General features: G+C 42.2%; 1 protein-coding gene across 4 annotated transcripts in view; it reads left to right on the forward strand.

Annotated features, from left to right (window-relative positions):
- Positions 1–23,393, forward strand: part of cemip2 (cell migration inducing hyaluronidase 2) — a 69,385-nt gene extending 45,992 nt beyond the window's left edge. For all 4 annotated transcript variants that reach the window (XM_014160649.2, XM_014160651.2, XM_014160654.2 and 1 more), the window contains exons 16-24: positions 1,678–1,855; positions 14,700–14,915; positions 17,917–18,128; positions 18,409–18,591; positions 18,823–19,045; positions 19,158–19,259; positions 19,534–19,679; positions 19,871–19,977; positions 20,201–23,393. In XM_014160649.2, the coding sequence (XP_014016124.2) occupies positions 1,678–1,855; positions 14,700–14,915; positions 17,917–18,128; positions 18,409–18,591; positions 18,823–19,045; positions 19,158–19,259; positions 19,534–19,679; positions 19,871–19,977; positions 20,201–20,397 (1,564 nt within the window). In that variant the 3' untranslated portion in view covers positions 20,398–23,393. The remainder of the gene's footprint in view (positions 1–1,677; positions 1,856–14,699; positions 14,916–17,916; positions 18,129–18,408; positions 18,592–18,822; positions 19,046–19,157; positions 19,260–19,533; positions 19,680–19,870; positions 19,978–20,200) is intronic.
- The last annotated feature ends 595 nt before the right edge of the window (positions 23,394–23,988 follow it).

Here is a 23,988-nt window from a genome sequence, read left to right on the forward strand (position 1 = left end):
ATGGTCAGTCCTTGCATCCATAGCTCTGTCTGTGAATTTGAAAGTTTCCCCATCCCTCAGCTTTTTACCGAAACAAGGGCGGGTGGTTTCTTTGTTATGGTTTCAACTGCTGATGGTTTCAACTCACTTTAAGGCATGCAACGGGAAAAAGTATTAAAACATTTTGTAGTAAAAAAACAAACTAATATTTGTTATCGGACACGTCCAGGTAGTAGGAGAGAGGCGCTTCAGAGGGAGAGGCCGCTAATCCAAAAGCGATATAGTGAGGTTAATCCAAGGTAGATAGTTTACAGTGGCAATAATCAGAGGCGGCATTGGGCACAGGAGACGAGTGGAAGAGTCAACAATTAGACGGCAATCTGAGGAAGGCTCCAGGCAGATGGCAACGATCACAACAGCACAGTCAGTCAGCTAATGTAGCATGCTAGTACTAAGCTAAGGTTGAAAAACTATTGTAGCCTACTATACGGAAAACAGGACAAAAAGTTGACCAAACTAATTGGAGGACGAAAAACAAACAGAACAGACGAGGTACTAAACAATTAGAGCAGGCAGGAATGATTTTCCACTTTCCTTTTGAGCCAGAGGCAAACCTGCTGGTGCAGGAGAAGTCAGCTGCCTGGACTGGAGCGGCCGAGCAGGATCATGCGGCCTGCACGTGTGGGGAATCTGATTGGTTGTTTACATCACACCACCTCGTGATTGGTGGATTGTAGCTCACCAATGCCAACACTTGGGCTGCATTGCTAGTGGCTAACGTTAGCCAGTTTGAGCTAGCTAACGCAGAGTATATTCTCCATATGACGTTGAGAAATAGTGCATTGTGAGTAGTTAAGAAGATATCCGGAAATAAGTTAGTAAATATGTTTTACAAAAATTTCAAAAATATAACTGTGTTTGTAGTTATAGATAACCAGATCGTGACTGCAACAAATTTGCTAAGTCTTTGAACACACTGTGTTCTTACATTGTGAGTATAAACTCATGCTTTCTGCCCTTTAACCAAACTACAATTTATAAAGGAATTATAGAACATTTATAAAGTGTGCATAAGCACTACGTAAATGCTTTTCAAATTATTTATACTACATGAAGGGTGATTAAAAAAAGGTCATATCTGGTGCCAAACCTGGCATGTCCCCTTTGCCACCCTTTATATAGCAGGACATTTCAAGGGTTTATTTAGGCTTGGAAGTTGTCGGTCATTTAAAGTGGTCGCTCTGGTCATGCTCGCCTGTGGCCGCTACCTCTCCGGTGGTCACAAAACCTGGGAACAGCTAATTGCAGCGTGCTCTAATTTCTCAGACGACTTCCCTAATTTTTGACGGCCCTGTTACCCCTCTCTGGGATTAATGGGCCTTTTTTTTTACACTTCCTGACCACCCTGTAACTGCTAGATGTTTGTTGTTGTCGCTGTTGATGAGGTCACAGCCAGGATTTTCCCAGAGAGTGACACAACAATGTTCCCACTTAGATACCCTTCTATTATCTAGTTAGACCCCGAGGACAGGCTTTTCCCCGCTAAGACAACGAGCTGATAACCCTAGCAATAGGCTTAATGTTTCTCTCCAGTGTTATAAATAGCTATGCATGACTTGTAGGTTGTCAGCTGATCCATTCTGGAAGGTAATTTGAAGTTCATGTATGTTGTGTGACTCTCGCGCTTATTTTTCCAAGGACATTCCCGATCCGTGGCTTCCAGATCTACGATGGTCCTGTTCGGCTCACCCAGAGCACTTTCCGAAATTACGTCCCGACGATGGAGCGCTTCACCAGCGCGGTGGGCTTCAACCTGAAGAACACCTGGCAGCTCACGCCCCGCAACAACCTGTCCAAGCTCAGCTTCCAGCCCACTGTGAGTAGCTAGCACACCACTCCACCTTTCATCCTAGAAGTGGGCACTCATTCACTGCCCCTCATGCATAGAAAAGCATTGGATTGGCGCAAGCAAGGTGGTGCCATATTGTTTATGCCATATTCCTTACACCAGCGAGTCCTTTCCTTTTGAATACAAGGGGTAGTGTATGAGTGCACACTTTGGGAGAAGGGCAATTGTTCTCCCCCTTCTTTCAAATACTGACAGAATAATGATGTTACAAAATATACAGTACCTGTTACGCTCGTCGTAAAGATTGGACCAAGGTGCAGCGTGGTTGGCAAACTTTTAATAAAATTTAACACCGACAAAACAACAAAATACAAAATGAACGTAAAGTTCTGCAGGCTACACAGCAATTAACAAAAACAAGATCCCACAAACTAAGGTGGGGAAAAGGCTGCCTAAGTATGATCCCCAATCAGAGACAACGATAGACAGCTGCCTCTGATTGGGAACCATACCCGGCAAACAAAGAAATAGAAAAACTAGAATGCCCACCCAAATCACACCCTGACCTAACCAAATAGAGAAAAAAAAAGGCTCTCTAAGGTCAGGGCATGACGGTACCAGTCAAAAGTTTGGAGACACCTACTCATTTCAGGGATTTTCTTTATTTTTACTATTTTCTACGTTGTAGAATAAAAGTGAAGACATCAACACTATGAAATAACACGTATGGAATCATGTAGTAACCAAAAAATTGTTAAACAAATCTAAATATGTCATACATTTTACATTCTTCAAAGTAGCCACCTTTTGCCATGATGACAGCTTTGCACACTCTTGGCATTCTCTCAACCAACATCATGAGGTAGTCATCTGGAATGCATTTCAATTAACAGGTGTGCCTTGTTAAAAGTTAATTTGTGGAATTTCTTTCCTTAATGCTTTTGAGCCAATCAGTTGTGTGGTGACAAGGTAGGGGTGGTATACAGAAGATAGCTCTATTTGGTAAAAGACCAAGTCCATATTATGGCAAGAACAGCTCAAATAATCAAAGACAAACGACAGTCCATCATTATTTTAAGACATGTTTAACACTTTTTTGGTTACTACATGATTCCATGTGTTATTTCATAGTTTTTACAGAAACTTTGAAAGTTTCTTCAAGTGCAGTCGCAAAAACCATCAAGCGCTATGATGAAACTGGTTCTCATGAGGACCGCCACAGGAAAGGAAGACCCAGAGTTACCTCTGTTGCAAATGATAAGTTAATTCGAGCTAACTACACCTCAGATTACAGCCCAAATTAATGCTTCACAGAGTTCAAGTAACAGACACATCTCAACATCAACTGTTCAGAGGAGACTGCGTGAATCAGACCTTCATGATCGAATTGCTGCAAAGAAACCATTACTTAAGGACCCAAATAATAATAAGAGACTTGCTTGTACCAAGAAACACAAGCAATGGACATTAGACCAGTGGAAATCTGTTCATTGGTCTGATGAGTCCAAATTTGAGATTTTGGGTTCCAACCACCGTGTCTTCGTGAGATGCAGAGTAGATGAACGGATGATCTTTGCATGTGTGGTTCCCACCGTGAAGCATGGAGGAGGAGGTTCGATGGTGTGGGGGTGTTTTGCTGGTGACACTGTCAGTGATTTATTTAGAATTCAAGGCACACTTAACCAGCATGGCTACCACAGCATTCTGCAGCGATATGCCATCCCATCTGGTTTGCGCTTAGTGGGACTATCATTTGTTTGTCAACAGGACAATGACCCAAAACACACCTCCAGGCTGTATAAGGGCTATTTGACCAAGGAGAGTGATGGAGTGCTGCATCAGATGACCTGGCCTCCACAATCACCTGACAACAACCCAATTGAGATGGTTTGGGATGAGTTGGACCGCAGAGTGAAGGAAAAGCAGCCAACAAGTGCCCAGCATACAGTGGTTGCTCAACTAAAGGTTGTGTGATTATGCTGCAGGACTTAGAGGTCATTTGTGGTTTAGTATGGTACCCTGCATCACCACTTCATTGCTCCAGACCAGCGCAAGGGGGAGTTAGAGCACTGATTATGCTTTTGGGTCCTACTGTGTCTCTAACTGACAATGAATGGGTGACATAAACCTAAATAGAAACTGATAATTGTGCACAACTTCAGTATTACTTACTAAAACTGCTGTTACGCTAAGGTTTTTATTTTATTTTGTTAGGATTATTTTGCTCCTACTGTAGTACAGAGTCCACTCCCAACCAGTCACGTTATACAGCGCCTGAGTGGCGCAACGGTCTAAGACACTACATAGCAGTGCAAGCTGTGTTGCTACAGATGCTGGTTCAATACCTGTGCCACCCTCGACTGGGAGACCCATGAGATGACTGTACTTTTTTGGTTTCTCTCCCTCTAAAAACCAAAATAAATAATTCTAAATAACAAACTGTCTTTCTTTACAAATTAGTAACAATGTCTCACCTCATGTTCAAGAATGTCATTTTTCTCGCTCATTTTACGTTATTTGAAAACAAAATCATCTTCAAAATGTATTTTTTTAAACAAAGTGATTTATTATTAATTTAGAATTCTATAAAAGCTTGTTGGATATTCTAACAGATATATTATTAATCTCTCTGGGGTATGTGGGACGGTAGCGTCCCACTCGCCAACAGCCAGTGAAATAGCAGAGCGCCAAATTCAAAACAACAAAAATCTCATAATTCAAATTTCTCAAACATACAAGTATTATACATCATTTTAAAGTTAAGCTTCTCGTTAATCCAACCACAGTGTCCGATTTCAAAAAGCCATTACGGCGAAAGCATACCATTAGATTATGTTAGGACAGCACCTAGACAAGAAAAACCACACAGCCATTTTCCAAGCAAGGAGAGGCGTCACAAAAAACAGAAATACAGCTAAAATTAATCACTAACCTTTGATGATCTTCATCAGATGGCACTCATAGGACTTCATGTTACACAATACATGTATGTTTTGCTCGATAAAGTTCATATTCATATCCAAAAAACCCATTTTACATTGGTGTGTAATGTTCAGAAATGTTTTGCCTCCAAAACTGCCGGTGAATGAGCACATCAATTTACAGAAATACTCATCATAAACGTTGATAAAATATACAACTGTTATGCACAGAATTAAAGATAAACTTCTCCTTAATGCAAACGCTGTGTCAGATTTCAAAAAAGCTTTACAGCGAAAGCACACTTTGCAATAATCTGAGTACAGCACTCAGTCACCAAAACAAGCCATACAGATACCCGCCATGTTGTGGAGTCAACAGAAGTCAGAAATAGCATTATAAATATTCACTTACCTTTGATGATCTTCATCGGAATGCACTCCCAGGAATCCCAGTTCCACAATAAATGTTTGTTTTGTTCGATGAAGTTCATCTTTATGTCCAAATACCTCCATTTTGTTCGCGTGTTAGGTTCACTATTCCAAATGCAGAAGGCGCACGCACTAAAGTCCAGCCGAAAGTCAAAAAAGTTATATTACAGTTTGTAGAAACATTTCAAACGATGTGTAGAATCAATCTTTAGGACGTTTTTATCATAAATCTTCAAAAATATTCCAACCGGACAATTCCTTTGTCTTCATAAAGGAAAGAGAACTGAGCTCGTGCTCATGGCCGCGCACGTAACTAAAATAATGGCCGACTGCCAGACACCTGATTGAAACAGCTCTTATTCTCTTCCCATTCACAGTAGAAGCCTGAAACAACGTTCTAAAGACTGTTGACATCTAGTGGAAGCCTTAGGAAGTGCAATATAACCCCATAGACACTGTATATTGAATTGGCAATCACTTGAAAAACTACAAACCTCAGATTTCCACACTTCCTGGTTGGAATTTTTCTCAGGTTTTTGCCTGCCATATGAGTTCTGTTATACTCACAGACATCATTCAAACAGTTTTAGAAACTTCATAGTGTTTTCTAATTATATGCATATTCTAGCTTTTGGGCCTGAGTAGCAGGCAGTTTACTCTGGGCACGCTTTTCATCCGGACGTGAAAATACTGCCCCCTACCCCGATGAAGTTAACCCTGTTATTAGCAGGACAGTATATATTGGTCATGGCTCCCGAGTGGCACGCAATGGGATTGCCTTGCAGTTCTCCAGCTGCATCCACTGAAAGCACACAAGGTTTAAGGCACGATGGCAGGGGGCACGGGATGGGCCGCAGAGCTGCGCACAGAAGACCGACCTAGCCCATGGGGAAGCGAGGGGGGGTGGACCCCCGCCACACTGGCAACACTTTAATGGGCATTGCACTATTAATGGAGTTAAAACGTCCCCTAATAATGGCATCTTTATGCTTTCGTTAATCAAGTAATGATTAAAAAAAATTGTCTGTCAAAATGCTGATTTTTATTTAGTTATGGATCTGTAGCGAATTACTATGGGAATAAATATCACTGAATGACAGAAATATCGTCTATGTAATTATTGGCGGAGAGTCACGTCATATTTTTTGATATACTGTAGTCCTACCGTAGGCGACATGAGTCTCACTAGTGTTGAGTAATGTGCTGTTAAGTGGTGTAGGTTTGATTTATTTAAAGAGCATATTGAAGTTAGAAGCAATAGGATTTGATGCAATAGCCTTCAACTATTTTAGCACCATTCCGCGCTGCTCTGAGACAATCATGGGGACTGGTCTTGATAAATCAATGAGATTTTTATTTTGACTGAATCTCCGTTTGGGTATTGGTTAGACTAGAATTAGAAAATTAGGGTGTAGAAATGTTTTGCTCTTTCTTAGTGTAACCTTTATTTAACTAGGCAAGTCAGTTAAGAACAAATTCTTATTTACAAGGACAGCCTACTTTCTCCCCGTCAGGGAATTGAACCCTGGTATCCCGCACGACACATGGATTCTTTAGCTAAATATCCCAGTACTGTACTCCCGACCGTCACGTTGTACAGCACCATATTTTCCGTTCCATCCTAACGGAAACCCAGGTTTTTTTTTCTTGCAATAGAAACACCATAATATTAATCAAATTAATTAAGCAACATTTCTTAAAATGAGTCCCATATACTATGTTCTTACAAAAAAGGTTTTAAAATCGCTAGTACAGCTACTATTGAAGGCTATCAAATGCTTCTCAAAGATGCCATCTGGTGGTCAAACTAGCACTAACTAGCATTAATGCTACAAGTGGTTGACACTTATCACACTTAAATAACATGCCATAGAATTCTGCTGTACCATGCAAGCTGCACCGCAGTATGCTGCAACTTTTAAAGGACGAACCACTGTATGTGGGAACTCCTTCAAGACTGTTGGAAAAGCATTCCTCATGAAGCTGGTTGAGAGAATGCCAAGAGTGTGCAAATCTGTCATCAAGGCAAAGGGTGGCTACTTTAAAGATTCTAAAATATAAAATATATTTTTGTCTAACCTCACTAGGGTAGGGGGCACTATTTTCACCTCCGGATGAAAAGCGTGCCCAAAGTAGACTGCCTGTTTCTCAGGCCCAGAAGCTAGGATATGCATATAATTTGGATAGAAAACACTCTAAAGTTTCCAAAACTGTTAAAATAATGTCTGTGAGTATAACAGAACTGATATGGTAGGCGAAAACCTGAGAAAAATCCATCCAGGAATTGGGATTTTTTTATGTTTGTAGTTTTCCATTGACTGCCTGTACAGATTCCTTAGACTTAGGACTCAAATTGCACTTCCTATGGCTTCCATTCTCAAAAATGAGGGAGTAAGACCACTCTGAATGAGTGGTCTGGGAAAATCTCCAGAGCGGTTTTCTGCGTGCGACCGAGAGCGCGCCTTTCTTGTTTTCCTTTTATATTGACGAAGCTATTGTCCGGTTGAAATATTATTGATTATTATGACTAAAAACAACCTGAGGATTGATTATAAACATCGTTTGCATGTTTCTACGAACTTTACTGATACTTTTCGGATTTTTCATCTGCCTGTTGTGACTGCCTTTGAGCCTGTGGATTACTGAACAAAATGCGCCAACAAAACTGAGGTTTTTGGATATAAAGAGGGACTTCATCGAACAAAACGAACATTTATTGAGTAAATGGGAGTCTTGTGAGTGCAAACATATGAAGATCATCAAAGGTAAGTGATTAATTTTATTGCTATTTCAGACTTTTGTAACTCCTCTACTTGGCTGGTAACTGGGCTGGGCGCTGTTCTCAGATAATCACATGGTTTGCTTTCGCCGTAAAGCCTTTTTGAAATCTGACACAGCGGTTGGATTAACAAGAAGTTCATCTTTAAGCTGATGTATAACACTTGTATGTTTTAGGAATTTTTATAATGAGTATTTCTGTTTTTGATATTGGCGCTCTGCAATTTCACTGGATGTTGGCCATGTGGGACGCTACCGTCCCACGTACCCTAGAGAAGTTAACAATTTTTTGCTTACTACATGATTCCATATGTATTATTTCATAGTTTTGATGTCTTCACTATTATTCCAAAATGTAGAAAATAGTAAAAATAAAGAAAAACCCTTGAATGAGTAGGAGTGTCCAAACTTTTAACTGGTACTGTATGTCTGACAAAGGTCACCGACTGAAACATTAGTGTTTATAGAGTCTAGAACTTACATCTGCTTTTTTGAACGTTTTCATAATTCCCCTCTGAGGGTCCTGTTAAGATTTATTGGCACTTGTGCTTTCACTGACAGCTTTGTTTTTAGAGTGCAGGGATCAGACACGGTTTTCCCGCACATGCTTTCCTTCTGTCTTTCTTTTTTTCCCCTGTTGGTTCGGTCCCATCTGTTGGTAGAATCCCCTTTGCCCTGGAACACAGCAAAGCTCAGAGTTACGGGGTTGGCACTTACAGACAGACAGAGAGAGACATTGTGACTGAAAGAGAGGTAGAGAAACACTGACTAAAAGAGAGAAAGAAACACTGACTGAAAGGGTGAGAGAGAGACACTGACTGAAAGAGAGAGACACTGACTGAAAGAGAGAGACACTGACTGAAAGAGAGAGACACTGACTGAAAGAGAGAGACACTGACTGAAATAGACTGTGAATGTGTGTGAGAGAGAGACTGACTGAGAGAGAGACTGTGACTGTGAGAGAGAGACTGTGACTGTGAGAGAGAGACTGTGAAAGAGCGACTGTGACTGTGAGAGAGCGACTGTGACTGTGAGAGAGCGACTGTGAGAGAGACTGTGACTGTGAGAGAGGCAAAACTGCAAAAGAAGCACAACTGAAATTGTTTTAAAAAATAATTAAAAAACCACAGATGACAACTGGTTTGATGCAGATTGTAAAATTATAAGGAAAAAGCTTAGAACACTATCCAACCAAAAGCACATAGACCAAAATAATGATGAATTACGCCTTCATTACTGTGAGACTTTAAAACTCTATAAACGTACACTCAGAACCAAAAAGCAAAGTACAACAGCAAGCAGCTGACACTATTTGAGGAGTCCATAAACACAAACAACTTCTGGCAAAATTGAAAAAAACGAAAGAAAAATCAAAACAAGAGGAATTAGCGATACAAAATGGTGACATATGGACAACCCATTATAAAACACTCTTCAACACCGTTCAAATTGACACAAACGCAGAGCAATGCCAAATTCACGAGAAGTTGAGAAATCCACGAGAAATCCATTGGACTCCCCATTTTCTGACCAGGAGCTCTAAGAAACTTCAGGCCCTCAAATTTAAAAAAGCATGTGGACCTGATGGTATCCCAAATGAGATGCTCAAACTCACTAGTGCAAAATTTCAATTGGCTATATTAAAACTGTTTAATTTGATCCTGAGTGTAGGTTATTTCCCTGACATCTGTAATCAAGGACTCATAACCTCAATCTTTAACATATTATGGGCAGGTGGGACGGTAGCGTCCACCTGGCCAACATCCGGTGAAATTGCAGAGCGCGAAATTCCAACTACAGAATTATAAATATTTAACTTTCATAAAATCACAAGTGTAATACATCAAAATAAAGCGTAACTTCTTGTTAATCCAGCCGCTGTGTCAGATTTCAGAAAGGCTTTACGGCAAAAGCACACCATGCGATTATCTGAGGACAGCGCCCAGCATACAAAAGCATGAAAAACATATTTCAACCAAGCAGGTGCGACACAAAAGTCAGAAATAGCGATATAATAAATGCCTTACCTTTGATGATCTTCTTCTGTTGGCACTCCAAAAGGTCCCAGTTACATCACAAATGGTCCTTTTGTTCGATAATGTCCTTCTTTATATCCATAAAAACTCAGTTTAGCTGGCGCGCTTCAGTCAATAATCCACCCAGTTTCCCTCCATCAAAATGCATACAAAATGAATCCCAAACGTTACTAATAAACTTTTCCAAACAAGTCAAACCACGTTTATAATCAAACCTTAGGTACTCTAATATGTAAATAAATGATACAATTTAAGACGGAGAATTGTTATTGTCTTTACCTGAGGAAAATACCAAAGAACGCGCTCTCATTCACGCGCTTGGAAACACTACAGCCAAAATAGGAGCCACCTAGAAAAACTACAATTTCTGTCTCATTTTTCCAAAAACCAGCCTGAAACTCTTTTTAAAGACTGTTGACATCTAGTGGAAGCCCTAGGAACTGCAATCTGGGAGGACTTCGCCTTATAATAAAAGTTATAGCCATTGGTAGGCTGAATTGTATTTATTTTTTTATTTTTGGGGGGGATGGTTTGTCCTCGGGGTTTTGCCTGCCATATCAGTTCTGTTATACTCTGACATTATTGTAACCGTTTTCTATCCAAATCTACCAATTATATGCATATCCTAGCTTCTGGGCCTGAGTAACAGGCAGTTTCCTTTGGGCACGCTTTTCATCCGGACGTGAAAATACTGCCCCCTACCCAAGAGAGGTTAAGAACGGAGACAAATTTGACCCTAAAAAGCATTTGTGTGAACAATAACCTGGGGAAGGTTTTCTGTGGTATTATAAATGTAAGAGTTCTAAACTTCCTTAATAAACACACTGGCTTGAGTAAAAGCCAAATTGGATTTATACCAAAACATCATATTTACACCCTACACACCGATAGATAAACATGTCCACCAAAATAGATGCTTGCTTTATCGACTTCTAAAAAAGCATTTGATTCTATTTGGCATACAGGACTGTTCTACAAAGTTATTGAAAGTGGTGTAGGGGGTAAAACACATGACATAATTAAATCAATGTATACTGGCAATACGTGCAGCATTAAAATTGGCAAAAAAAGAACATCATTCTTTAACCAGGGGCAGGGCCTTGGCCAGGGTTGCAATCTGAGCCCTGCACTCTTCAATATTTACATCAGTGAATTGGCCACTATTCTAGAAAAATCCTCAGCCCCTGGTGTTAGTCTCCACAATTCAGAGGTTAAATGCCTACTCTTCGCAGATGACCTATGCCTGCTGTCACCCACAGCACATGGCCTACAACAGAGCCTGGACCTGAGCAGTACTGCCAGACCTGGGCCCTGGCAGTAAACCCCAAAAATACTAAAATAATGATTTTCCAGAGAAGATCCAGATCTCAGGGAATTAGACCAAAGTTCTCAATTGGTACAATATATATAGAGTACTGCACACACTACAATTACTTAGGTTTAAAAATAAGCTCAACTGGACACCTTAATGATGCAGTGAATGAACTGAGAGAGAAAGCACGCATTCTACGCCATTAAAAAACAAATTCAAATTGAAATGCCTATTAAAATGTGGCAAACTATTTGAATGTGTCATTGAACCAATTGCACTTTATGCCAGCGAGGTGTGGGGTCCACTTGCAAAACAAGATTTCACCAAATGGGACAAACACCCCATTGAAACCCTGCATTCTGTAAGATTCTCCTACATGTCCAGAGGAAAATTTCAAGCAATGCATGCAGGGCAGAATTAGGCCAATATCCACTAATAATAAAAACTCAGAAAAGAGCAATTAAGTTTTGGAAACATCTAAAATAGTGACCCCCCCTCTCATATCATTACCAAGCCCTGCAATGCTAAGAGCTGAGCAAAGAAAAGAGTCCCCTCATCCAGCTGGTCCTGGGGCTGAGTTCATAAACCTGTTCTGCTAACAGACTGAAGCCTCAGGACCAGAACATCCAATCAATCAGAATAAAACAAATTACAACACAGTCAAAACAAAACTACATTGCTTATTGGGAAACACAAGCACAAAGCAAAATGCAGTGCTAATCTGGCCCTAAATCGTCAGTACACCGGGGCTAACTATTTGACCATGATTACTGAACAAAACCTCAGAAAAAATCTTGACAAAGTACAGGCTCAATGAGCACAGCCTTGCCAATGAGAAGGGTAGACACAGGAAAACCTGGCTCCTTGTAGAGGAAGGGCTGTGCAACCGCTGCACCACAGCAGAACCTGAGACAGAGCTGCATTTCCTGACAAAATGTCAAAAATATAAAACAATTAGTGTCATTTCCCCAAATTTGAAACCCTAATTCATTATGTACATTGACTGACTGACTATGTGTGAGAGAGAGACTGACTGACTGTGTGAGAGAGAGACTGACTGACTGTGTGAGAGAGAGACTGACTGACTGTGTGAGAGAGAGACTGACTGACTGTGTGAGAGAGAGACTGACTGACTGTGTGTGAGAGAGAGACTGACTGACTGTGTGTGAGAGAGAGACTGACTGACTGTGTGAGAGAGAGAGACTGACTGACTGTGTGAGAGAGAGAGACTGACTGACTGACTGTGTGAGAGAGAGAGACTGACTGACTGTGTGAGAGAGAGAGACTGACTGACTGTGTGAGAGAGAGACTGACTGACTGTGTGAGAGAGAGACTGACTGACTGTGTGAGAGAGAGACTGACTGACTGTGTGAGAGAGAGACTGACTGACTGTGTGAGAGAGAGACTGACTGACTGTGTGAGAGAGAGACGGACTGACTGTGTGAGAGAGAGACGGACTGACTGTGTGAGAGAGAGACGGACTGACTGTGTGAGAGAGAGACGGACTGACTGTGTGAGAGAGAGACGGACTGACTGTGTGAGAGAGAGACGGACTGACTGTGTGAGAGAGAGAGACGGACTGACTGTGTGTGAGAGAGAGACGGACTGACTGTGTGTGAGAGAGAGACTGACTGACTGTGTGTGAGAGAGAGACTGACTGACTGTGTGTGAGAGAGAGACTGACTGACTGTGTGAGAGAGAGAGACTGACTGACTGTGTGAGAGAGAGAGACTGACTGACTGACTGTGTGAGAGAGAGAGACTGACTGACTGTGTGAGAGAGAGAGACTGACTGACTGTGTGAGAGAGAGACTGACTGACTGTGTGAGAGAGAGACTGACTGACTGTGTGAGAGAGAGACGGACTGACTGTGTGAGAGAGAGACGGACTGACTGTGTGAGAGAGAGACGGACTGACTGTGTGAGAGAGAGACGGACTGACTGTGTGAGAGAGAGACGGACTGACTGTGTGTGAGAGAGAGACGGACTGACTGTGTGAGAGAGAGACGGACTGACTGTGTGTGAGAGAGAGACGGACTGACTGTGTGTGAGAGAGAGACGGACTGACTGTGTGTGAGAGAGAGACGGACTGACTGTGTGTGAGAGAGAGACGGACTGTGTGTGTGAGAGAGACGGACTGTGTGTGTGAGAGAGACGGACTGTGTGTGAGAGAGAGACGGACTGTGTGTGAGAGAGAGACGGACTGTGTGTGAGAGAGAGACGGACTGTGTGTGAGAGAGAGACGGACTGTGTGTGAGAGAGAGACGGACTGTGTGTGAGAGAGAGAGACGGACTGTGTGTGAGAGAGAGACGGACTGTGTGTGAGAGAGAGACGGACTGTGTGTGAGAGAGAGACGGACTGTGTGTGAGAGAGAGACGGACTGTGTGTGAGAGAGAGACGGACTGTGTGTGAGAGAGAGACGGACTGTGTGTGAGAGAGAGACGGACTGTGTGTGAGAGAGAGACGGACTGTGTGTGAGAGAGAGACGGACTGTGTGTGAGAGAGAGACGGACTGACTGACTGACTGACTGACTGACTGACTGACTGACTAACAGAGAGAGACTGACTGACTAACAGAGAGAGACTGACTGACTAACAGAGAGAGACTGACTGACTAACAGAGAGAGACTGACTGACTAACAGAGAGAGACTGACTGACTAACAGAGAGAGACTGACTGACTGACTGACTGACAGAGAGACTGACTGACAGAGAGACTGACTGACAGAGAGACTGACTGACTGACTGACTGACTGACTGACTGACTGACTGACTGACTGACAGAGAGAGACTGACTGACAGAGAGACTGACTGACTGACTGACAGAGAGAGACTGACTGACTGACTGACTGACTGAGAGAGACTGACTGACTGAGAGAGACTGACTGACTGACTGACTGACTGACTGACTGACTGAGAGAGAGAGATTGACTGAGAGAGACAGACTGACTGACTGACAGAGACAGACTGACTGACTGACAGAGACAGACTGACTGACTGACAGAGACAGACTGACTGACTGACAGAGACAGACTGACTGACTGAGAGACTGTCTGTGTGTGTGAGAACGAGACTGTGTTGGAGTGCCCTCTAGTGTCAGGCTTGACTCAGCTCAAAACATCAATTTTCAACATGTCTTTCAAGGACTTCTGTTGAACGCTCTTCTCTGACACCTGGGTCGTTTTCACTAGGAACGTTTTGCTACGATGTGCATTAATGAATACGACTCTAACATACATTCAGCTCAACTCTCAAATACTGTCGACTTCCATGATCAGAGGTAGGAAACCTACACACAAAGTTGTGCATCAATCACTTTCTAGGCCATACATGTCATCGTTGTAAGTCGCTGGTTGTGTTGTAGTGTGTGTATATCTTAACCTATTGTCTGTGACAGGTGGATCTGAGGGTGTTCTTCGGGCATCCTGGCCAGTGGTTCGAGGAGAATGATCTGGACGGGGATAAGAACTCCATCTTCCATGACGTGGATGGCTCTGTGACGGGCTACAGGGACGTGTATGTGGGCAGAGCAGACAACTACCTGATCCGTCACCCCGACTGTGCCAACATCACCCAGTGGAACGGGTTGGTCTGCAGTGGCACCTACTCTCAGGTACGTGGGGGGGGCGACGATGACATTTGTCATAATGCCTATCACCAGTGACTTTATTCACTTCTTAGGTAACAGTTTCCTGTATCAGAAGGTCGGCTGGACCTCACTAAAGTCCCGTAGATCACTTCATTACTCCCTTCTTGTTTATAAAGCTCTGCTCCACAAGCTTCCAACATATCTCACTTCCCTGTTGAAATATGAGATACCAAACCCGTTCGTAGGGTTGGCTAACTCTTGGGGTATGATTGGGAGGCATTTTTATATTGTCATACCGTCCTTCTCTCAAACCGGGATATACGGTATTATTGGTTTAGTCCACAAGGGGTCGCTGAAAAATCAAAGAGGATTTTACCAGAATGCTAAGATAATTAGCACAAGTAATAGCGAATTTCAATAGAGGCTGCTAGCTAAATATGCTAACGAATCAAACGAGAGAGAAAAATGATTTGCAAAGACAGGCAATCCATCTTAGGAAGTTAAACATACAGTGCATTCGGAAAGTATTCAGACCCCTTGACTTTTTCCACATTTTGTTACGTTACAGCCTTATTGTAAAATGGATGAAATAAATAAAAACTTCTAATCAATCTACACACAATACCCCATAATTAAAATGCGAAAACAGATTTTTTGAATTTTTTGCAAATGTATTAAAAATAAAAAACAGATGTCTTATTTACGTAAGAATTCAGACCCTATGCTATGAGACTCGAAATTGAGCTCGGGTGCATCCTGTTTCCGTTGATCATCCTTGAGATGTTTCTACAACTTGGAGTCCACCTGTGGTAAATTCAATTGATTGGACATGATGTGGAAAGGCGCACAACTGTCTATATAAGGTCCCACATTTGACAGTGCTTGTCATGGCAAAACTCAAGCCATGAGATCGAAGGAATTGTCAGTAGATCTCCGAGACAGGATTGTGTCGAGGCACAGATCTGGGGAAAGTTACCAAAAATGTCTGCAGCATAGAAGGTCCCCAAGAACACAGTGGCCTCCATCATTCTTAAATGGAAGAAGTTTGGAACCACCAAGACTCTTCCAAGAGCTGGCCGCCCGGCCAAACTGAGCAATCGGGGGAGAAGGGCCTTGTTCAGGGAGCTGACCGAGAACCTGATGGTTACTCTGATAGCACTCCAGAGTTCTTCTGTGGAGATGGGAGAACCTTCCAGAAGGACAACCATCTCTGCAGCAGTCCACCAATCAGGCCTTTATGGTAGAGTGGCCAGACGGAAGCCACTCCTCAGTAAAAGGCACATGACAGCCTGCTCGGAGTTTTCCAAAAGGCACCTAAAGGACTCTCAGACCATGAGAAACAAGATTCTCTGGTCTGACGAAACCAAGATTGAACTCTTTAGCCTGAATGCCAAGCATCACGTCTGGAGGAAACCTGGCAGCATCATGCTGTGGGGATGTTTTTCAGCGCCAGGGACTGGGAGACTAGTCAGGATCGAGGGAAAGATGAATGGAGCAAAGTACAGAGAGAGCTTTGATGAAAATCTGCTCCAGAGCGCTCAGGACCACAGACTGGGGCAAAGGTTCACCTTCCAACAGAACAACGACCCTAAGCACACTGCCAAGACAACGCAAGAGTGGCTTCGGGACAAGTCTCAATGACCTTGAGTGGCCCAGCGAGAGCCCGGACTTGAACCCGATCGTACACCTCTGGAGAGACCTGAAAATAGCTGTGCAGCAACGCTCCCCATCCAACCTGACAGAGCTTGAGAGGATCTGCAGAGAAGAATGGGAGAAACTCCTCAAATACAGGTGTGCAAAAGTTGTAGCTTCATACCCAAGAAGACTTGAGGCTGTAATCGCTGCCAAAGGTGATTCATTAAAGTACTGAGTAAAGAGTCTGAATACTTATGTAAGTGTGCTAAAAAAAAATTCTATACAGTTTTTGCTTTGTCATTGTGGGGTATTGATGAGGGGAAAACTATTGTAATCCATTTTAGAATAAGGCTGTAACCATAACAAAATGTGGAAAAAGTCAAAGGGTCTGAATACTTTCCAAATGCACTGTGTATAGGTAGGAGCTACCGAATGTCATTTTTGTTGAGTTTGGACATTTACAAGCGAATGTGAATGAGAGAGATTTTGCAAATCAACAAAGTTTTGACGCATTCTTGTCTGAAGGAAAGTCAGTACGTTCTGTATATGTGTGGAGTCGCAAGAGTCGCCTGCTCTGCTCGGAGAAGACGACCGAGAACGTAGAGGAGAAAAAACTAATTCAGTCACTAGCAAGTAACGTTTAATGGTCGCCTTAATGTAGAATTATGAATTTTTTTACGCCGGGGAAAAAAAGATCAAATGCATAAGAAATATCTTCATATTGTAATTTCTGCTCAGGATCAGACTAATTTCGTGCTTCTGTTGCACGAATTCACCAACGAGTGTTCTATCAGCAGACAGCGCTCTGACTCGTGTAGCTTACTTTTCTCCTATACTTTTCTCTTTGTAGCTACTTTTCTCCCGTACTTTTCTCTTTTGTAGCTACTTTTCTCCTATACTTTTCTCTTTGTAGCTACTTTTCTCCTATACTTTTCTCTTTGTAGCTACTTTTCTCCCGTACTTTTCTCTTTGTAGCTACTTTTCTCCCGTACTTTTCTCTTTGTAGCTACTTTTCTCCTGTACTTTTGCATTAAAATGCAAATCAATTTATAACATTTTTGACATGTGTTTTTCAGGATTTTTTTGTTTTGTTTTTCTGTCTCTCACTGTTCAAATAAACCTACCATTAAAATTATAGACTGATAATTTCTTTGTCAGTGGGCAAACGTGCAAAATCAGCAGGGGATCAAATACTTTTTTCCCTCACTGTAGCTGTCTTTTTTTTTTTAAGTTTAAAAAAAAATTGTTGCTGTATTGATGTAGTTTTTGTCCTCAGGTCACCATTGTAAATGAGACACTGGTCTCAATTGGATTCACCTGAATAAATACAAATGTATAAAAGTGGTTACCGAACTCAATTGGTCAACAACCTCTACTGTCTGTCCTCCAGGTGTATATCCAGACCCAGGGAGCTCCCAGCCTCAGTCTGTCCATCAGTAGAGATGAGTACCCTGAGGCTCCCCTGGTGCTGAGAGGTATCAACAGCCATGGGGCGCTGTCCCAGCAGTACCAGCCTATCCTCATGATGAGCAAGAGCTACACCCTGCACTGGGACGGCCCGGCTCCCAGAGAGATTGTCCTCTCCCTCATCAACTTCAACCAGTGAGTGACACATTGGGACTTGTGTGTGGGTGTGTTTCTTTAAAAAGCTGGTTGGTCTGTGTCTTGCTCTCTGTCTTGTTTGTCCATATTGAAACTGGTCTTGGTCTCTTCTCATTTTCTATGCAAGGTCTGGATCTGAAGGGCTCTGGTTTTGACCGTCTCTGCTGTGTGTGTGTGAATGCGTGTGCGATGAAAGGCTATGTTTGCATTTGTCAGTGGGGTTAGTTCATAAGCCAGATCTTGAACCTTCATCGTCACCTTTTGTCTCCTGTCTCTTCAGAGGTGACTGGGTGCTGGTGGGCCTCTGCTACCCACCTGATACCACCTTCCAGGTCATGGCTGACATCAACGACCGCCAGAGCAACACCTTCGATGACATCGCCGACTACGGGCCCTTGTACTCCCTCGCCGATCTGGAGAAGAAGCCGCTGGAGAGGAAGTACTTCTTTGACCACAGTGTGGGGTGAGAGAGTCACTTTATGCTACTGTCTGTATATCTGCTGGCCCTCTCTCTCCGGGGCGAATCTGAACTTCCAATTAAGTGTAATTTTCACTTAGTCATGCTTTGAAGTCTTTGGGAGACTAAGTGAACATTTTACTTAAGTTCTGATTTGCCCCTCTGTCAGTGTCTCTCTCGTTCTCTTTGTTCCTCACCTTTCTCTCGATTGACACCAGCCTCTCTGCTCTGTCCTAGAATGCTGTGGCTGTATTTGCGGGCGAGGCAGAGACGCGACGGCCACAGCTACTGCTCGGTTAAGGGCTGCGAGAGGGTGAAAGTGATGGCCACCACGTCGTCCTCCAAACTGACCTGTAACTGCACGACCAAGGCCTATCCCAAATACACCAAGGCCCCCTCGGCAGTGGTACCCATGCCCACCCTCAGCACCCAACCTTGCAGGGACTGTGGAGCCTCCCAGGTCAGTCTACTAGCCCCCCCCCCCCCACACTGTCATTGTTACATTATTATTTGTATTGGAAAAGGCTTGAGCACATTAAAGCCCTGCTTTGAATCTGTGTGTTTCCTGGTAGCTGGTGTTTTCCAGTGACCCGTGGAATGCCTACCTCCAAACTCAGATCAAATCTCTCAGCAGCAAGGAGCAGCATAGTGGAGACACACAGTCCTTTATCACTGTGAGTACCACAGGTTTGAAATAACATGTTAGTACATTATGTGTTTTTGTTGAGTACATTGTCCCTGTGCATCTTGTTGGTATGTTGGTTTTTCTCTGTTCTCGACGCAGTTGTTTCTGTAAAACATTCATAATAATGTCCATCAAAAAGCCATTCTAAATGTTTATTGAATGTTTATGAATAGAAAAGCACCACCCATGTTTTAAATCTGTATGTGGTGTAGCTTTCCGGCGTACTTCTTATCCACTTTTCTACAATGTCTTTTTTTCCTCAGGTGAACAGTGAGACATTCTCCTTCACACAGCCAGGCTTCTTCCTGGTTTCTGTGGACGCCTGCTCTGGAAAAGTCACAAAGAAGTCATCTTTCTCCAAAATGGACTCTAAAATGGAGCAGTATTTTAAAACTGGAATACCAAAGAGGTGAGGGGGAAAGGATTAGGCCCTTTGCTGGTTGGAGTTAGAACTCAATTGGTGGTCTGTTGCAGACCTGGGTTGAAATACTATTCAAGTAGTTTCTTCTTGTCTGGAAGAACTTTTGGAATTTTGATGAAAGACATTTGTCTTGATTGTGAATCGATTAATCCTAATTGGTTATATTCTCTCATGACTAGGTCAATAGTGCTTCTGGGAACGCGAGGGCAGCCTGATGGCTTAGCCGGTGTTGCACCGTATCTGGTCCCCCTGGGCATGGCCAAGGCAGCAGATCTGCAGAGTAAAGGTTGGTGTCACTTTCAGATGGTTCCCTTTCGCGGGTGCGATTACTCTAGGCCAGGTCTGGTTTTTCTATGCTGTTCTCTGGCCCTTGTCACTGTTTCCCTCTTTTACCCCTCCTCTCTTCCTGCTGTCTCTCCAACTGTCTTTTCTCTGCAATGTATACTTTTTATTCTGTCTCTGCTCACCTCATTACAGTATTTTCCACATGACACTTTTTTCTCTCACAGAGAGCCTGGTGTTTTGGGGGTTCCAGGGTGGCTCTTTCCCCCCTCCGTGGGCCTCTATCCTGGCTGGGCAGGGTGAGGAGGGGCTGGGGCTGCAGGAGCGCTACCTCCCCCTGGGCCTGGAGGCCTACGGCTGCACACAGACCAGCACACGCACACGCAAAGACATGGAGCTACTTAGGACCGCCACAGGACCATAGTGACCAATGAGAACACAACTTACCCAAAACACAACCAACCAGCGAATGAATGTGAATTTCTATTATTTATTATTTTATTGGCAAAGATGTTTACTAATTTTTGTGTGTGTGTGTGTGTGTGTGTGTGTGTGTGTGTGCGCACATGCCTGCCTGGGTGTGGTGTAGTGGGATGTGTGTGTGGGGCTTGGGGAGGGTCTGTAGATGCATGAAAAATATGCACTTTCCTAGTCACATGATTTGCAATATCAGCCAGTCATCTCACGGAGCCATGAATTCATATTCAGCCTTCAATGAAAACAACCAAAAAGACCCTGCACATCTGCCATATTTCAACAAATTAGACTGGGAACAGGAAATCAATGGGGGGGAAAGCAGATGAACAAAGTAACCACATCAAACTGGTGTGGTCGTCACTCCTATCCAGTTCCCCCTGATGGGGTTCTGCCTCAGGCCAGTCTTTGACCGGTCTGCTGCTCACCACATCCATAGACCAAACGCATCATTAAGAAGAGGACTGACAAAGCAAACCAAAGGAAAAACACTCATTATTCCACTGTCTGTTTCCTTGCACCCCCCGGGGGGAGTTTTGTTCAGCTACTAGATCTGTTGAAATGGGATTTTACTAAACGAATCATCTAAGTGTATTAGAATGAAAATATTTTGTATGGGATTACGTTGAGACTGTTGCATTTTCAAAAAAACATATATTTTTTTTCAAGGATGTCTTTTAAAAAATTTTTTTTTAGATTTATTTGATCTCTAGACAGTGACACTTTCTCCAGGGCTGGCTACGCGTGCAGCAGAGATGGGTTGTTTCTCTTCTTTTTCTTCTCATTATCTCTCCATTGAAACGGTGTTTCCAACTCATTTACCTTTTAGTATGGTTATGTGCACTCCCCTACGTATTTATTTGGATAGTGAAGCTAAAATGTTTCATTTTGGCTCTATGCTCCATTTTGGATTTGAGATCAAATGTGTTATGAGGCGACAGTACAGAATCATCTTTTATTTGAGGGTATTTTCATACATCTGTTATGAGGTTTAGCTCTTTATGTGCAATATCTAGTGTGTGTGTGTCCCCCCCCCCATTTGAAGGTGGATAAGTATTTGTCCAAATTCACTTATAGTGTATTAAATTTAGTCGAAAACGTTTAGTATTTGGTCTCATATTCATACAGTAGCACGCAATGACTACATCAAGCTTGTGACAACACACTTGTTGGATGCGTTTGCAATTTGTTTTGGTTGTGTTTCGGATTATGTTGTGCCCAGTAGAAATGAATGGTAAATAATGTGTTGTGTCATTTTGGAGTCACTTTTATTATAAATATGAGTAGAAGGTTAGCAATTTTTAGGGGGATGACATGTATGCCTTTAACTTTCTCACTCATCATTATTCACAATTCATTCATGATTGTCTGTAATCATGGTAGCATCCAAGTGTTGAGATTAATATTATATTGTGAATTACAATAAACGTGACTCCAAAATGACAGAATACATTATTTACCATTCGTTTCTAGTAGGCAAAACATAATCCGAAACACAACCAAAACAAACTGCGAATGCATCCAACAAGTTTGTAGAGTCGCAGGCTTGATGTAAACATTGCATGCTAGGAATATGGGACCAAATCCCAAATCATTGACTACATGTAATGCACTAAGTGAATTGTCCAAATACTTATGACACCTTTAAATGGGGGGACTAGATACATAAAGTGCATTCATTTCTAAACAGTAAAACCTATGTATGAAAATACCCTCAAATTAAAGGTGGCATTCTGTACTGTGGCGTGATATAAAACATGTGATCTCAAATCCAAAATGCTGGAGTATAAAGACAAATTTGAAGTTTTACCTTCCCTGTCTAAATCAATATCTATGGGTTATGTGTTGTTTATTATGTATCAATGCCAAAAGTATGTGTTTTATAAGAGTCTGAGGGACATTTACAAGGTAAACATTGCCTTATAACGAACGGACTAGTAGTCCATACCAAAACCAAGGCTTACTGTACCTCTCAGGTCTCTGTGGGTGATTTGAGCAGGGCTCCCTACTGTGCCAGTGATTTGTGACTTTCTGAATGGGATTGGGAGTATTCTTTTTAGCTGGTGAGCTAGATTTCACAAAGAAATGGTAGAAAATGTGCAAACTGTGCCTACCCGGTACCCCGGGCAAACTAAATGAATGCAGCCATTGTGAGCGATTCTCTGTGGAGGAGAAGGACCTGCTTTTTAACCACTGTTCTGTTGTAAATATGTTTTTGTTGTTGTGCTCCCCCCCCAAGATGCACAATCCAAGATTGAGCTCTTTTAATACAAGTATGTTGGTGGTGTGGATGAAAATATTGAGAGGTTGTCAATGGAGAGTGCCTTTCAAATTCATGTTAGTTGTATTTGACATGTTGATTCACTACTCATGAGTGTTTCTTCAATCAAACCTTTTATATTTGAAATTTCACATCATTGCTCTTCTGAAATTGGGGAGTTGATAACCATTTGTACTTTGCGATGGTGTTCTGTCTTCATTGTTCTTGATCTTATTTTAGCTGATGTATTCAACAAAATCAAGGATGCCTCTTCAATGACAAAATGTTATGCACCAAGGAATCCGATTACTGAAATCTTGGATTAGCCTATGAGGTTCGTGGGGCAGCTGTATAGAGTACACTTAGGTTAAAGATGGCAAAAAAAGGTTAGGCAGGGAGACTACCAAGAATAGTGTATTTCTGTAAAGATGTGCTGCTTGACAAGCCTACTACTTGGGGGCAGGCTTGTTACAATTGTTAGGAAGTCCTACATATGCCCATTCCCCCCCCCCCAAACAAATAGCATATGAACATGTCATAAGCCATTGCAAAATGTGTAGAATTACAGGAAATTAGTTTTAAAACTACAGAATGTTCTCTCAGGCTCATGGCAAGATCTACAGAATACCCGAAAAATTGGTAGCACTTAACTCCAAGTAATAAAGCATTTATAATGGATTAGAAAATTGTTTCTTCATTTATTCATCCTTACTTCATTCATATAGGTCATTATAAACCATTTACTAATCATGTTACGTTTTGTTTACGAGGCCTCGTCTAGAGTGTGAACTATTTATACTTTGTAAGTGGGTTGGTTTCGCAGACCCAGATTAAGCCTAATCCTAGACTAAATAACACTTTTTAAACTGACTAACTGCATTTCTCAGACAGTTTAAAATGTTCTCAAACTTGCCCTAGTCTAGATTTAAAATGTCTGATTTCCAGAAGGACAATTAGAGTTAATCTAGATCTAAATGAAGGCTTAAATGAAACCTGGCCAGAGGCAGGTTTAACTTCAGATTAATGGATGTTGACCCCCAGGTTGAACTTGGAAATGGAGGGAAATGGATTAAGTAGATTTTTTTCAATGATGATCACAGAGCACCACCAAGACCGGACAGAAGGGCGATTATAGACAGGAGCAACTCACTGAATGATTTTGATGAAATCAATTTCTGTGACCATTTCCGTATGTACAAAGATAATGCAGCTGATATTTGTTTGCTTGAGCAAGGTTTTCATCTGACTCTGGGGAAGGCCCTTCCCTACAAGTACTGACCA

This window comes from Salmo salar, chromosome ssa20 (genome assembly GCF_905237065.1).
Source record: "Salmo salar chromosome ssa20, Ssal_v3.1, whole genome shotgun sequence".
Lineage (NCBI taxonomy): Eukaryota > Metazoa > Chordata > Actinopteri > Salmoniformes > Salmonidae > Salmo > Salmo salar.